General features: G+C 40.9%; 1 protein-coding gene across 6 annotated transcripts in view; it reads right to left on the bottom strand.

The window, feature by feature from the left end:
* RBMS2 (RNA binding motif single stranded interacting protein 2) overlaps positions 1–17,486 on the bottom strand; it is a 105,376-nt gene that overhangs the window by 31,229 nt on the left and 56,661 nt on the right. For 5 of the 6 annotated variants that reach the window (XM_083169231.1, XM_083169235.1, XM_083169234.1 and 2 more), the window contains exon 2: positions 13,698–13,870. In XM_083169231.1, coding sequence (XP_083025357.1) covers positions 13,698–13,870 — 173 coding nt within the window. The remainder of the gene's footprint in view (positions 1–13,697; positions 13,871–17,486) is intronic. The other variant, XM_083169232.1, reaches the window with a different exon arrangement.

Raw genomic sequence — 17,486 nt, 5'->3', positions numbered from 1 at the left:
GTGTATGTTTGCTTAGGAACATATGTATCAGCACTCTTTCTGAGAAAGAGCAGCGCACTGTTATGGCCCAAGCTGTCCAAACATCCACAACAAAATAAGAACCAAAAAAAGTTGACTTTTTTTGTAAGTATATATTTAAAAGAATGCCTGACATATTTGCACTACAAACCTACTCTGTAACTACATCTGCCTCAGTCTGACCAAATTACAGGCCGGCCATACACCAGGAATGGTCAACATGTGACCCCCCACCATGATGTGATAAAACAATCCTCAGAATGCTATGCCACATACCTGATAGCATATAGCCGGCAGGGTATGCTGGGAAATGTAGTGTCACAATACCTGGAAAGCCACGGACTGTCCCTATTTGCCATGTACTGTATGGAGAACAGGATGCAGACTAGCGAGTGAAAACAATGTTTAAAAAAAAAAGAACCTCGTCTGAAGCAAGGGGTGCTAGCGGTGTCTGATTTTTATCCAGCAAAAAAGGCTTCCATTGTATAAGGTTAGCTAGTAAAAATATATAACACAGGTGGGTGTTATTATTTCATATTAAATGACACAGCTGTCGCAGTGGATTTCCACACTACAGAGATACAACTTTCTCAGGGTTATAAAAAAAAATGTAAGAAAGTTTTTTTTAAATTTAAACAATTTTTTTTTTTCATTCATGTTTAATGTAATCCCGGTTGTTAGAATAATACTGTGAAACATTGCTATGTATGTTTTACTGCTTTTTAACATTAAGGGGAAAATTAATGTTGTTCCATCCACCTCAGATTGAAGATGGGATGTTGCCCATAGCAACCAAGCAGATTCTATTATCTTCTAGAAGATGCGAAATAAACAAGAAGTAGAATCTGATTGCTAAGGGCAACATCCCATCTGCAATAGTACTCCCATTTTAGTAATTTACCCCTGACAATCCAAAGTTATTAGGCTTTGATAGGATTTCAATAAAACCAATTTTAAAGTAAACATAATTGAAAATACATTTTCTAAGAAACGCAAAAACACAAAAAAAAACAATTATTTGTTTTCATTCTTTAACCTGCTTTTGTTGGGCATGAAGTCCACTCTAGACAACAGCCATCACAGAGAGCTTCCTGCATTCTTCCCACCACAGGTAAAAGAATCAATAGTCATTAGAGACACAAGACAGATGGCTGTGTACAGCCAGCCGGCCCCCAGTAACAGAGAGAGGAGCCATTACACTGGGATAACTAGAGGACATTGAGGGCTACTGGTGGATATTATGGCCAATGTGGTGAGGTAAAGGAACTCTTTACCAATCTCTATTTATAAGTCATTATGGCTATTAAGAATGACTTTGGGGGAGGGGGGTGCAGCGGAGAATCAAAAACAGATGGATGGGAAGGAGCAGTGAGCTCCAATTTCCGTTATTGCAAAAAAGGACCTCTTGGTTTGGTTAGGTTAGATTTCCCTTTAAGCAGCGACTTGACACAGAGAATTAATAAAACGCATTTGGAAAAAGGTTTGATATTGATATTTTTAAGCTCCTCTCTTTGGAGTATTTCAATTTTGAAGAATATTATAATGAAAAAACTCAAGCCAGATGTGGTATTGGTTAATCCGCTTCAGATATTGCTTATTATAGAGTGATGAGGAGAAAAACGCATAAAAAATAGTTCTTGGCTAAATACTGTTTAGGGGATGTGTAGTGTTAAGGGAACAGGATAGAGGGTAAGTGGGTGACCTACAGATTGTGAGAAAGGACCTTCATTATCTCTGAGGGAAATTTATCAAAGCTTGGAGATAAAGTACCAACCTATTATCTATTAAGCTGTCCCCCTCTAGCAACAAATGTAATATCTCCAACACTTTTGCGCACCAAACCTCACATGGGCATAGAGAAAGAATGAAGAAATAAGCTTATCTCAATCCGGTTGATTATATTCAATCCTCTCTCCAAGACTCTCGGTTTTTATCATGAAAGAGAGAAGTATAAAGCCACCATAGCGTAATACAATTTTAATACAGTGTTACACAAACGGTTTAAAAGGCAAAAAATCCTTACAATCATAAATCACAATTACCATATAAAAGTGAGAACTTATATATGAAAAGTTCTCTAAGTAAGCATAAAATACATTAAAAGGTGATCCACCACAGTCCATCCAACCAAGAAGAAAGAAAGTCCGCAAATTACCAGATCTTGTGGAGAACTCAAGATAACCTCGGCTCTCGTGCAGGCAAAAACTTGCGGCTCCACGCCGTTCCTGGAACTCTGCAGTCAGTCCCTGAGCAGCGTTTATTTCTCCCTCGTTTCGACCACGTCCGTGGTCTTTTTCAAGGCAGGTAAGGTGAGCCTTGAAAATGACCACGGACATGGTCGAAACACGTCGGTTAACATTAGGAGACCCACGGAGACCCACCATCAGGACAGAAACAAGGAGAAATAGACGCTGCTCAGGGACTGACTGCAGAGTTCCAGGAACGGCGTGGAGCCGCAAGTTTTTGTCTGCACGAGAACCAAGGTTATCTTGAGTTCACAAGATCTGGTAATTTGCGGACTTTCTTTCTTCTTGGTTGGACGGACTGTGGTGGATCACCTTTTAATGTATTTTATGCTTACTTACTCCCTCATATATAAGTTCTCACTTTTATATGGTAATTGTGATTTATGATTGTAAGGATTTTTTGCCTTTTAAACCGTTTGTGTAACACTGTATTAAAAATTGTATTACGCTATGGTAGCTTTATACTTCTCTCTTTCATGATAAAAACCGAGAGTCTTGGAGAGAGGATTGAATATAATCAACCGGATTGAGATAAGCTTATTTCTTCATTCTTTCTCTATGCACATGTGAGGGTTTGGTGCGCAAAAGTGTTGGAGATATTACATTTGCTGCTATAGTTTATTCTGGTTGGAGGGGCTGTGGAATTACCTCCTTTATATCTCTGGTACACATTTGCCGCCCGCCTGGGAGCGCACTGGTTGTGATTTTAGAATCTTCCTGTAAGCTGTCCCCCTCTGTCTGTTTATACCTGGGTGCATTGCTGTGTTTATAAATGTAAACTGTAAATATGGAAATGTGAATTAATAGACTTCATGGCTAATGTACAATAAGCGGTTTTAGCATTTGATGGATAGAACTTCCCTGTATAGGGATAATAAGAATATTGGGTTATGGATGCACAGCCCAGGTGGGTGTTGGGGCATTTATTCGGGCTCCATTTCCAGCAGCTCAGTTGCAGTGGGCTTTTGCAGATTATTTAATGAAGTCCAATGCAAATTGGAGAAAGCTTATAAATTCTGATGGGAACCATCCCCGCTTACATGCTTTAAGAGGCTAAGTGGAAGCAGGAACAATACAGGCGACACATTGTCTCGTTTGCAGATGTATCGGTTTGGAGGACCCACACCTGGTGCTTCACTTTACCCTAATTCAGTACATTCAAAAATTGATGTACCGTAACCTTTATTGATTAGCAACGTGGGTGAAGATCTTCTGTGTGGGAGACTGCAGGGGGTACTCCCTCATCTGTACATGTACAGACAAGGGGGGGGGGGGGGGGTTGCATCGTTACCAATATCTTTTTCTATATAGCAGGCCAACACTATCTAAAGCCGGGGCATTCCCAGGTTGGCCCCTTTCACACACACTAAGTCCCTGCATTTTCTGGTGTGGGAATGAGGCAGGGACGATGCGAGCAGGAGTTGGGTTGGACGCGGAGAGTACTCACCCCAGGTTGCCGGCCCTTCTTCCCACACCAGAAAATACAGTGACTTTGTGTGTGTGAAAGGGGCCAACCCGGGAATGCCCCCAGAATTGATATCTTTTTCTGAGAGGTATCATTTTCTTTCTCATCTAGTGTGTATGGGGGGCTTAAGGGGATGTTAAGAATTGTTCATTAGAATGAAAGCGGCTTTATTTATTTATTTGATTTATTAACAGTTTCTTATATAGCGCATACAAATTCAGCAGCGCTTTACAGAGCATAGTTATGAGCAAACACTAAACAAATTACATTATAAGACAGTTTAGGACAAGTACATGGTTAATACAGATAGTTGCATCAGGGGACAGGATACTGAAGCAATTATCAGGGTGGCAGTGGTTTATATATTCTAAGAAAGGCACATGAGGAGGGAGGGCCCTGCCCGTGAGAGCTTACATTCTAAGTGTATTTAATGGAGAGGCCGATAATGGTAATAGAGGCTGTAAATGTTAGGTCATTTGTTTCCAACACGTTATGATAACTCAATGTCATTTTAAAATTCAGAGTTTTTATTAACTCTTCCAATCAAATGAACGGATTTGAAAACCGTTACCCACAATGCTTATATTGGTCATTACGGAACTTGCTACAGGGGAGAGCCTGCATTATCTGAGTAAAGGTCACAATGAGGTGTAAGCCACTTACATTAAACATACTGGAGATATACAGTAAGAATGCCTACGCTCCTGTGCCTGTCCAGCCCTATGATTAACGTAATATGAAATCAGGAAGTGTTGCCTCTTATTTGCCTTTTCCTTCCTCTTATGAAACAGTTATCCATACAGCTAAGAATAACCTGGGCTGACAGCATCTCCCTCTTCCTATTCCTGCCTTCCACTCCCTACTGCCACAGATAACCCATAGTTTTTTGTTTGTCTTTCCCCAAGCTGCTTCACCCTTTCTAGCACATCAGGTTCAATAATATATGCAACCAATAGGCTCATTTATTTTCAATACACATATATGAAAGGATTAACGTTAGCCTTCCCCTTCCTACAACTCCCATCCCCCACCTCCTCCCACCCATTTAATGACAACATACAGGAAATAACTTCTCTAGGCAGATTCTATTTCAAGTGAAATTCTCTACAGCGAGGAAGCTGAACATACTATAATGTAATGGATGACCAGACGCAGCTTGTATGCTCTATGGGACAAACAATTTACAGTAGCGCTCTCCTGTGATAGTCACTAAATGTACGTCCATACTGTGACATATTGCAACGTACGGGCGAGACATATTATTGACAGTACTGGATGGCTGTTTACTAACTTTATCCACCCCATGAAATCATGCAGGAACAGCAGATGCTTTCAGTATCCCTACAACGTAGCAAAGGCTTTACATAAGAGCTATAAAGATATCCAGTATACTGCAGTCCCAGTAGTCAAGGGCATAACTACCATAGGTGCAAGGGCTGCAGCTGCTATAGGGCCCAGAGCTGAAGGGGGCCCATCTTTGCTGTTTAACTAATTTGTTTTACATACATTTATCACCATCAGTTGCTAAATAGGGGGCCCTTATAAACTTTTGCTATGGGGCCTACAAATATGTAGGTACGCCTCTGCCAGTAGTCATAAAAGGCTTGGCCCATTGTATGCTAAAAGCTACAGTATAACAAGAGACAGACATCGCCTGCCATGTGTATGAACGCGGCCCTATTTATTGGGTGTAATAGCAGGCCAACACTATCTAAAGCCCCTCCATGCCACCCGGAGCTTCCCGGATGGCAGGATCACATACATTTATATTGTATGTGGTCCTTTTGCATGCAATGCCTCGGAGGCTGTCATGATCGGAGGTCGGGTGAGCAGCACTTCCAATCTCTGACTCCGATCTGCATGATCACATCTGATGTCAAACACAAGCGATGTGGTCACTTTGCACCCGACTTCTCGGCCCGATCAGTGTGAATCATGGTAAAAGTGACCAGATCACACTAGCGTATGGCCAGCTTCATGCAACAATGTCTAGGTCCACCCCAAAAGGTTGACATGAAGAAAGTTGGTACTGAAAAAGGTTGGCACAAGGAAAAGGTCACATTGACAGGAGTTTTCACATTTTTGTGTCAATGTTGACACCTGAGCAGGTGGATTTTCAATTTGTGTACCAAGCCCCCTCTACCTACTTCACCTTTCTTCACCTGAGCCCATGTGGATGGTACAGTATCGAAAAAGTCCACAAAATGATTTTTTTTTTTTTTAAAGCTCGTCGACTTTTTTCCATGTGCTGACCTCTATCATGTTAACCTACGGCTCGTGTCAACCTTTTGACCAGGTCAACTATATGTTGCTGACCCTGACCATCGACCTAGACATTTAATTATTTATTGCCATTTATTTATATGGCGCACACATATTCCGCAGCGCTTCGCAGTGAATATTTGAACATTCACATCAGTCTCTCCCCCAGTGGAGCTTACAATCTATATTCCCTACCACATGTACATGCGCACACAGACATTCTAGGGTTCATTTTTGTTGGGAGCCAAATAATCTACCAGTTAATGTTTGGAATGTACCCGGAGGAAACCCACTCAAGTATGGAGAGAATATACAAACTCCGCACAGTTAGAGCCATGGTGGGAATTGAACCCATGACCTCAGTGTGGTGGAGACATTGTTTGCCATCCATCCGGTTACCCGATTTATATTTATAAATGCCTCATTAAATGCATTAATGGTGAAATGTTGTTGCTGTTCTAGCCTCTTACAGGATGACATTAATGATGTTCCCCTGTAATGGTGCCCATACACTAGGGCAATATTGCATACAATCCTCTGCAATTGACCACATCTGTGCGATAAAATAGAAGGATTGCAAGCACGTTGAATGGGTCACCCAACGCTATGTGCGTGCCCGCTGGTCAAATGTCACGTCGATAGATATTATGTGCTGCACTTAATATTTATTGAATATTATGTGCAAATTTTTAAAAACTATTTAAAACAATGGGTGGCCGTCTGATTGGCTGAGAGCTCTCTCTCTCTCTTTAGAATCAGTTTTATTTTTGCTGCCAGCTGCAATTGAATGTAAAGTGGGTGTAAACATGGTAATCATTAGGGATGCCAACTCACATTCCCTAACATTTCAGACCAGGTAGGTTTGCGTAAATCATTCAGAAGATCCTCGCTGGATAATGGAGCATATGTTTACTACATCACAAGTCATTGACTTGTATCTATGAAAAAAGTACACTGCCAGCAGACACGTTACACACGCCTTTGCATTTTACACATTACAGCCGGAGGTCAGCAAGGCTGAAATTGGCGATTACTTTCCCACATACAAACAGATGCCTCTTATGCAGAGGTTTAGATTTAGTTCCATTTTAAACACAGGTGCCTGAAGTATATATATATATATATATCTCAAACACCCCGAATGGGGAAAAGGGTCTATTTGTTCCAAGGCAAACTTCAAACCCTCGCTGCTTTCACAAATGCCAACCAGTAGATGCCAAATGATTAGAATTAATGCGCCTACAGTGTACACGTCAAAGTAATAAAAATAACACCAATAATAAGAATAACAGCAAACCAATGCCTATTTGGCGAATAAAAATAAATAAAAAACATTATTTAAGGGATGTTTGTTTCCAACAACTTATGTTTTTATAGGTGCAATTATGATTTTTTTTTTAAAAGATAATATTCATTAACCCTTTGAGTGCCAAGTGAATTTGTCACAATAGGTGTGAAAATTGCCGAGCAAACATTTGTATTCATCCTAATGACCTGTAATGTTTATCTTCTATAGGAAATAATGGGGGAAATTTAATAGGAGGAGAGATTCAGGAAGTGAGAGATTTGGTAATAAATCATGTTTTGTTTTTTTAAAGCGGCAATCATTTACACTTGATTTTGCTGTGTAAATGATTGGCGCTTAAAAAAAAAAGATTTATTACCAAATCTCTCACTTTCTGAATCTCTCATTCTATCAAATTTTACCCATACTCTTTTTTTTTTTTAACACAACAATTTTTATTTGATTTTATATAACAAATGTGAGCGATGCTGGCATTATTAGCAGATATTTTGCACATCTCTCTCAGTGATGTTGGCACTCAAAGGGTTAAAAAATATATATATATTTTTTTAAACTGGATACTCGTCTAAGCTACATCATTACATTTATACTATAGATTAAGCTTCTTGATCTCTTTGTGCGGAGTTCATCCTATCTAAATAGAGCCCCTATTTTATTTCCTTGTGATTCAGATCACAGCAAACTATATTTGTTATTATTTATATGTAAAAGTAGAATTTGTCCTATTATTTTTGGAAATGAGAAATAGAGGACAAGTCATAACAGCATTTTTATCCAGAGCAAGGATAATATAAAGCACAGGAAGTGAGTGAGAATTGTCCGAACTTTGCGAGCAGCATACTTTCCTACACTTCTAGCTGAGCGCTGGCATCAAATACTCTCCCATCTGGCCTCATCTCCCCCTACAAACATTTCGCTTCATCCAAACAACATTCCCTCAGTCTGTGGGCGACATGTACAGATCTCCTTGGGGCTCAGGGGATGTGCACTGCATTCCTTGGCTGGGGTGAAATGAGGTTACAACAAAGTTAACTCCCCCTCTCTCTTCTTCTTGGCTCCTCCTCCTTGTGAGCATCTAAATGTGTAATGACATGTATAGTATGTATACAGAAATACATGCCTTTTCTGCTTGTGTAGTTGCTGCATACGCCTACAGGAGAGCTTACGTTAGTGAGGGTGTAAGCAATGCACTACATTTACAAGTAGAGATGACAGAAACAATTATTCTGCTAAACTCAATAAAGTTTTCCACTATCTTATTTCCATCGCACGTGTTTTATTTAACTTTGTTTTCACATTTTAAGTAATTCTTACTGCGCTGCCTGGCTATATAACTCTCAGTTATAAGTGGCAGATAGGCACCAACCAAGAAGCTTTCTTTCTTGCCTCTGCTAATGATGTCTTTTCGTTATAAAGAAATATATTACAGTAGGTTGAAGGAATTGTTTGGATTAAAGCACCCGGTAACTACTCAAATATGGTTATGCGGATGCTTCTTTATATATAGAATAATGGGTTGTTATTAGCTTCTCTGCACCGTCACTTCACAATATGCTTATTATGGGAAAGATTTTTTGTTAATAACGGCAAATACACAACGTTGTGAGTTTGTGTAGCTTTTAGAATGATAAATATTGCAGAATCAATCTGTCTGAATAATAGAGTATGAGGCAGGACATTTTTTTCTATGCTATTTTGTAAGAGACATATCCAAAACCCTGACCTAGTAATGGTTGCCTGATTGCTAATTTGCAAAGTTGCAGATGACAGTCGTCGTCCACCCTGTGCAAATCCACTTGCACATCCATACACAATTCAGGAACCATCAGATGATGGTTTTCCAGTCTTGCAATTGTGAGTGATCCTGACCCTACTGTTTATCTGCGACAGAGACAGGCTGTTCAAAGCCGGCACTGATGTCACAGACCCACCCTTAAACTCTTGGGTAAACTTGTGTTTTTATTAGACACTCCCTAAAAAGGGTAGGTGTGCACCCAATAAGGCTGGCTTCCTGTCATTCAAGCTTCGGTCACATTGCGTTTCCGGTGCATACGCTATTTTTTCCCCTTGCACATGAGAGCTACAATCCATAGGCCTGCGCAGTCATTCGCTAATCGCTCAATCTGCGAATTCGCACACCAGGGGTCAATTCTGGATCAGGGCCCCAGTCAACGGATTAGTCCAATTATATTTTAGACAAGATAATTAAAGAGGGGATAAAAAAAAAAAACTTTCTCAACAAGAGAACAGAACAACATATCTTCATATCTGAACCAATCAGAGCTGACACTGCAAACATTTTATACCTAACTTCTATTCTTTAACCATCGTCATACCAAGAGAAATATCCTCTAAAGGTGCCCATACACGGAGCAATGTTCTCCATACTTTTTGTACTAGATCGCATTGCATCTACTACAAAAAGCACGTGAAGTGCTACAACAGTGCTCACACCTTGAAAAAGCCTCTTTTACAGGCGAAACGCGTTGGTGGAGGAGAGGGAACCCACAGTCCCATACTATTTGCTGCAATCACTTGGAGAATCATCTTGAGACCGAACCAGCCTTTATTTCAAACTGCAATATTGTCCTCTCCAAAGCTTTGGAGGGGTGGTCCATAGTCCAACTGAGCGGACTTCCTATGTACTGGCGGTGGAGTGCTACCCCATAAATAGAACGCTATACATACCAGCAAAAGGACTGACCAACACCTAGCTAAGCGTGGGCACACTGGACCCCCCACACAACTGGATCAATAGAAGGACATTACACAAGGCACCCCAGGAACAGATCTCATCTTTTCTCCACAAAGAAATACGGTGCCGTATGGACTGACCCTATACATTTATTCCCTCTCAGAAGCTACACATGCCAAAGCACCCTATTGCCACCTATTGTTGTCATTTGCATGTCATTATTTATTCTTATTGACTATATACTTGTTTATTGTGTAGAAATAAATAGTTTTTACTAGATTACCATTGGCATCCATCTATCATTCAAATTTGAATTTGCGCAAACCAGCGCAGTGTACACCCTTTGTTCGCCTTGTTTATCTATACGGGTCTGACAACCCTTTTTTTGCACCCCTCTCCCCCCCCTCCCGTGATAAATTGTTATCGCCATCCTGCTACAACAGCGTGCTTTTTGTACCAGATGCGATACAATCTAGTACAAAATGTACGTGTCGCACATGTGCTGTGCAATGGGATGTGCGCATCGCACCCGAACATCAATCTGTGCATACGTAGCTGTAGGTCTATATTCTCCCGACCTTTTCATAAATCCGAGAATTCAAACTTTTGGGTGAACGTGTGAATCAGTGATGGAAAGCGACAGTGTCCACACAAGATATTTTGTGACAGCCACATGCCAGTACAGAACAAAGTCAAGGAATATATATAGACCCTTATTCAGGTCCGTTCGCAGAAGCCTTTAGTTCGCACAGGTCTGATGTTGTCTTACACATTTCTGCACATGTGCAAATGCAGGGTGCCGTGCACCCACTGCAAACAGTCTGTTCGCTGGGTGCACTCACACAGGACAGCATGCAGGGGGGGTGATGTGGAGAGGGGCGGCCCCAGTAGCATATGGGAACACCCAGCATTTCATGGGCGTTCCCACGAGAACATCCAAGAAAGAGCGTTCCTTCAGAACGTGCACACATACGTAAGTTTGCTCACAGTAACCCTACATATGTGCGCACGTTCCACATCATTCGATGGTCACAGGCTGCGAATGCATGTTTATGTAAAACACCCATTTGCAGCCAGTGCAAACGTACATGCCTTGCGATTGGTGGGCTGGTGTACCACCATTCGCAAGGAGGGTTAGGTTGACTTGCAAGGATGCAAATTCGCATCCGAGTGAATCAAGCAGAATAACCCCCATAGTACAACTCCCTTACACATACAAACCAATACAATTAATTAGGAATGATGGGACAGGAGACTTTCCTCATCAACCCATGTATTGGGGGTATATACTGGAGAGACAGGTCATACGGATAATATAGGTTGCACAAATTTCAGTGATTCAATTCAATTATTAGGGAAAGTGTGGTACCAGGAATTAACCACACTCTGTGTGCCACTGGCACACGCTGCGGTGAGCTCCATGTAAATTTGCTCCTCTGCCACATTCTGGCTTCTTAATATAAAATTTGATTTTTAATATAAAATTTGTTAATTTAAGGTCAGTGCTTCTCAGCAGCCGTAAACTAGTTTCTAGAGTTTTTTCTATAGGTAAATCTTTTTGCATATTATATGTATTAAATGTTCTACAAGTGACACAGAATGTTTGCTGATCTGGCAAGCTCCACTGAAAAAATCAGAGGAATTAATCAGATGGGACATTTCTAAGACACTCCCTGGTGACAATATGCAAATATCAGCTACACTGCAAGAGCAGACACTTCTGGGAACACTATTTACAGCATGGGCTATCACTGAAACAAACAACCCGTGTGGGGTGGAGCTTATTACAAGGAGAAACACATGATCGCGTTCATCTATAAATACCCAACAGGGTAAAACAATTCATTCAACTAGATGCCATTGAGTAAAAAAAAAAAAAAAAACAACAACGGGTGTTTAAAGAATAAATAAAACATAGGCAATGCATTGATGTATAATCAAATGAGAGTTTTGCAACTCAGTTTATTAATATGGAGCATGGAGAAAAGAAGGGAAGAAGAGCAAGGAGAAGGGAGGGAGTAATAGTGGTATACACGAGTATATTTACTTGAAAGGCACTTTTATGTCAATAGCATATTTCAGATATCTAAAGCAGTGGGCAGACTTACCTATGCATGTCATTAAATCAATCTAACACATGAGGTGGAATGCTCTGCAGTATAGTTTAACAGGGAATTTTATGGAAATTTAAAACAGATTTAGTGGTCACACTAGGGCGTAGTGTTGCATGTGCCTATGGTGCGCTCTGTGAAAAAAGGGGTGTGACTCAAAAGGGGGCATGTCCTTAAGAGGACAGGGGCTGTGTACAGAGAGGAAGAGGGTCACAGGTAGTGGATGATGGAGAGAGGCAGTGGGTGACAGGGAGAGATTGACAGAGCGAGGCAGTGACTTGAGACAGTGGGTGACAGGGAGAGGGCAATGGAGAGAAGCAGTGGATAACAGGAAGAGAGTGACGGATAGGCCGTGGTTGATGTAGAGAAGCAGTGGGCGACAAGGAGAGGTTGACCGAGAGAAACAGTGACTTACAGGAAGAGGGTAACAGGGAGAAAGTGGATGAAAGGGAGGGTGATGGGGAGTGAGTAATGAAGAGAAGCAGTGGGTAATGGGGTGGAGCTACAGAGAGGCAGTAGGTGATGTAGAGAAGAAGTGGGCTACAGTGTAGGTGATGGAGGGAAGTAGTGGGTAACAGGGAGAGGGTGACAGGCAATGGATGAGGTAGAGAAGCAGTGGGTGACAGGCAGTGGGTGACAGAGACACAGTAGCACTGTAAAAAGTCTGGCCCTCCTAGCCCTGCTACAGTATAAGGAAAAGGGACTGGTTGCTAATTATCTGAGTAGATGGAGCCGGGCAATGCTGTGAGAAGACCATTGCCGTGCAGTCTTTGTCAATATAAGGACCCATTTATCAAGCAATATTTGTGTCTTTATTTACAAATAGTAAGTATCCCCTAAATGTATGAAGTAGGGACTGCAGCAGATAAATTTGATACCTGTTGCGATCCCTCCATTGCTTTCTGCACCCACATCTCCCATAGGTTTTTATGGGGAATACCATGCTGCCCGATCTACCAAATCGTGTAAAATTCTGCTAAAACTGGGACATAGAGCATGAACAGCCAGCCAATCAGCACCTACCTGCCATGTTACAGGGGCAGCACGGATTGTGTAATGTTTAGCATTACTGCCTCACAGCGCTGAGGTCATGGGTTCGATCCCCACCATGGCTCTAACTGTGCGGAGTTTGTATATTCTCCCCGTACTTGCGTGGGTTTACTCCGGGTACTCCGGTTTCCTCCCACAATCCAAAAATATACAGCCAAAAAAAGTCTAAAAAGATACCATTAGCAAGGTGAGCACATTGTGGTGTGGTGTAGAGGTGGACATGGTAAATTCAAAAGATCTGTAATTTGATGAATGTCCATATTTGGGGTGATACCCCAGATTATAATGTAGTCATTGCAGTATTGCCAATTATCTAGTCTTCCAGCTCTCCAGTCATTGGAGTCAATTAGCAAGCCAACGTTATCCGAGAAAACTAAGCAGAAAGCACCAAGAACTATCTCTAGAAGGCTTGATACATCTCCCCCATATATTTTGCTTTGCAGTCTGTCTGTGGCCACTCTTAGCACAAAGCCATAGACATTTATGCTTTAAATACCCTAACTTTACATTCCCACCCCCCAATAGCGAAATAAATGCTGCTTACGGCTGGCAGAGCTTCACCAGGTCTTGGTCCGTAGTGCTGGGATGAAGCCCCCTGATATACAGATTGGTTTTGCTCAGCTGTTCCCCGCCTCCGCCACCTCCTCCTTCTCCACCACCGCTGCTATTGCTGGGGCTGGGAGGAGCCATATGCTGTGCTGATGAAACATAGGTCTGCTGCAAAATAAAGACAAAATAAAGTTTTAGGCACTTCACTGGAAGACGCCAAACACTGCAATAATACACAGGGGAAATACAGTTACTGCCAGCATCCAGAAGATGTTTAGGCATCGCTGTTATTTCTGGGCACAGATGCATGAAGTACAGGTGGATATATGGTCACAAGATCCAAACATTTTACATGATATTACTATTATTAAAGTGAAAGGGGATTGTTATAGCATGATTTTTTTTATGCCAGTGGGTATGTGTTACGGATCCCCAGCTTAAACTATGGTGGTCACTGTTATTCTTAACATTTTAATTATCTCAATTGTTTCACATGTTGCTTTCACCAATACATGATATTCTGCTGTTTATACAATTGGATAGTATTTAGAACATTGTGTTGCGACAAATGCGGGGTACACACCAGGACGACCCGCTCAATATGCACATCGGGAGCGGGTTGTCAGTGTTTCTTCCGACCCGCTCACGATGACGCGGAGGGCACGACCCGCTCACGATGTGCACCGTGAGCGGGTCCGATCCGATGGTGACCCGCACCCAGGAGTATGGTCATTATTCAGATCCAACCTGCTGCAGGTAGGATCTGAATAACGACCGACCGACCGACCCGCGGGACCACGCATTGGATCGGTATCGGTCCACACCAGGACAGAAAAAGGCCCAATCACCACACAATCTACATCCAATCGGTCGGAATTGGATCTAGATTGATGGGATCGGACCCTAGTCGTCCTGGTGTGTACCCAGCATTAGAAACATCTTCAACAAGAAAAGCTGCCAGATAATAGCAGAGCTGCACCAGACGTGGCTCATCTTGGGCTTCATGGTGTATTTAGGCTAGATATATGAGGACACATCTGCAATATTAGGCTGTACACTCACACTTACGTGAGCCAATGAAACAAGAATCAGTCTCAAAGGAAAGGCCCAGAAGATGATACAGTAATGGAACCAGCTGTATACATACTGTACATGAATTTAAACAGATCAGAGAAAACTTAGGCACATTATATTATATACTAATATAATAATGCAGCCACATAGATCATTCACTACCCTTAGCACATACGCTTGCCAATGCTGACGGGAGGAGGAGTGGGGGCCATGCTGCATTCTACTGACTGTTGACCCTTTAATCCACATTGGTAAAAAGGAAATCTAAATCTCAGTGTAAAAATAAAGTTGTCTAATACATGCAAAAGCAGACAAAATTTACCCTGCATGGAAATAAAAGTACCCACCCAAATCAAAATCTCTGCAAGTTGAATCTGCCCCACATGCAACGCAGCATGGTTTTGCCCAGTTGTGTGCTTTTTTGATTGCTTACAAAGTTGAATCAACCCCAAAGCCTGTTATAATGGGTGTTATGGGAACATAGGCTGATGTGTGTGGTGGGAACACAGGCTTTTATAATATGGGTGTGATAGGAACACAGGCTGGTATAATATGTGCGTAATGGGAACACAGGCTGGTATAATATGTGCGTAATGGGAACACAGCAGTGCTGGAAATGAAACAGGGCTTTTTGGGGCTTTTTTCGGTTTAAATCGTTTTTTTAAATGTTGATATTAGGCTTTGATTTATTTTACATCTTTAAATATAACCAATTATTCCTATTATATCTGAATATATTTACATAGACTAAATATTTTAAACTGTGCAAAGTATATTCAGAGATGGAGGAAACTGAAAATAAGAACAAGTTAGTGTTAAGCATTAGTCCTACTTATTACTTATTCTAATTAAATAAAACAGTAATACTACAAAATGGAAAAGCACATTTAAAAGAAACACACACGCAAAAGGAGGACGCAAGCATTAGCACAGGGAATGTTACCGGCATTACACATTTTGAATAAAAATAATACATTTGCTCTTTAGGAAAAAGTACGCAGAGCTGCATATTTCAGTTCATACGCAGAAACATAGGCCAAACACACGTCACAGAAACATAGGCCAAACACATGTCACAGACACACCCCACTTGTGAGCTTGTAAGACGTTTATTTTACATTGAAATGCATTGGTGATTAGGCATCAATTACACTACAAACCCTCTATAATACAAAGGAAACAACTCACTGACTCATGTCTGAATAATCAGGAAACCGCAGGAGTTTAAATTAAAAAGGAAAACTGTTGGGGGATAAGGGGTATACGCGGTATCCCGTAACCAATTTAGGTTGGGTTTCCATTGCATAAAGGCGTCAAGTTCCTGTCTACTATCTTTTAGATGGTGCTAAATAAATAAGTAGATTCTGATTGGTTGCCCATAGCAACATCACATGTGAAGTAGAATACAAATTTACCCCAGAGTGTCAATCATCTGGTTTTTCCTTTATTGCTCCTCTCTCTTATGTTACATTGAAATAGGTCACTAAGCTATACAAGATTGCAAACCCCATCCAAATTCATCCTGTACTTTTTGCGTGATGCTGGAACAGGCAAAAATTCCCCCCATAAAATGTTGTCTCTATAGTTCATAAACAGTCCCTGGAAGCATATTTCTAATATCCCTTTCACACCTCCAACCTGGCAATTACCCAACATTTAAAGTGCCACGTCATTTTGCCAGGTGCAGTCTGATCCCCTTTCACACCAAGCAGGAAAATACTGGGATATAGCTTTTCAACCTGGTAATTTGCTGAACACAGGTATTTCTTCTGTGTGAAAGTCAACCCGGGTCTGAAATCCCGGGTCGCCAACCCTGGTAAAGAGCAGGGTTTGCGACCCTGAATTTAAGATGCAGATTGACCCTTTCACACCTAAGAAAAACCTGTGTCATTCAGGAAATTACCAGGTTAAAATGCTTTAACCCGGTAATTTCCTGTTCGGTGTAAAAGGGGTATAAAAAATTGTTATGTAGAGACAAACCATTACAGTTTTATTATATGTATATATATATGTATTTGTGCCCACTGTTGTATAACACACTAAGGTGGAGGTTCTTATTCAGCGCTCTCTATATACATTTCTTGTTTTTTATCTATCGATACTGTCCTCGACTAACAGGGAGGTCTTATAGAGTAGCTGCTTACAATAGCGCAAACGAAGGTCTTATATATATATATATATATATATATATATTACACAATTACCTTCAGGCTTTGTTAATAAGTTGAATATGAAACATAAATGCATTTAATGTATAAATACAAGCTTCATTTTTTGCACAAAATGATTAAACATATTGTATAAAATGACCTTCAGATTGTGCATAAGGCGTATATGAAACATATATGCATTCCATGTTAAACTTGGATCCCCTCCTCAAGATATGGCAATATGGTATGCAAATATTCCGAAATACGTAAAAATCCAAAATATTTCTGATCCCAGCATTGCGGATATGGAAAGCTTCCACTGTATCTTCACTATTTATCACTTAGGAGTTTTAGTTATTAGTAAATACATAATGAGACTGAAATAATTTGACTGCCAAGAATAACACAAAAAAAGCATTATTGGTTTACTTATGAAAGTAGGTTTAGGATATATACCCACTGTCATGAATGATAGAATGATAGGGGATATCACTATTGCAATACATTTGCCAGAAGCAAATTTTAAATATACTAGCAAAATAAAATCATTGTATGCATTT

The sequence above is a fragment of the Crinia signifera genome, chromosome 2 (assembly GCF_055691185.1).
Source record: "Crinia signifera chromosome 2, ASM5569118v1, whole genome shotgun sequence".
Lineage (NCBI taxonomy): Eukaryota > Metazoa > Chordata > Amphibia > Anura > Myobatrachidae > Crinia > Crinia signifera.
The sequence above is the reverse complement of the archived record's forward strand: the minus strand, read 5'-3'. Positions and strand labels throughout refer to the sequence as shown.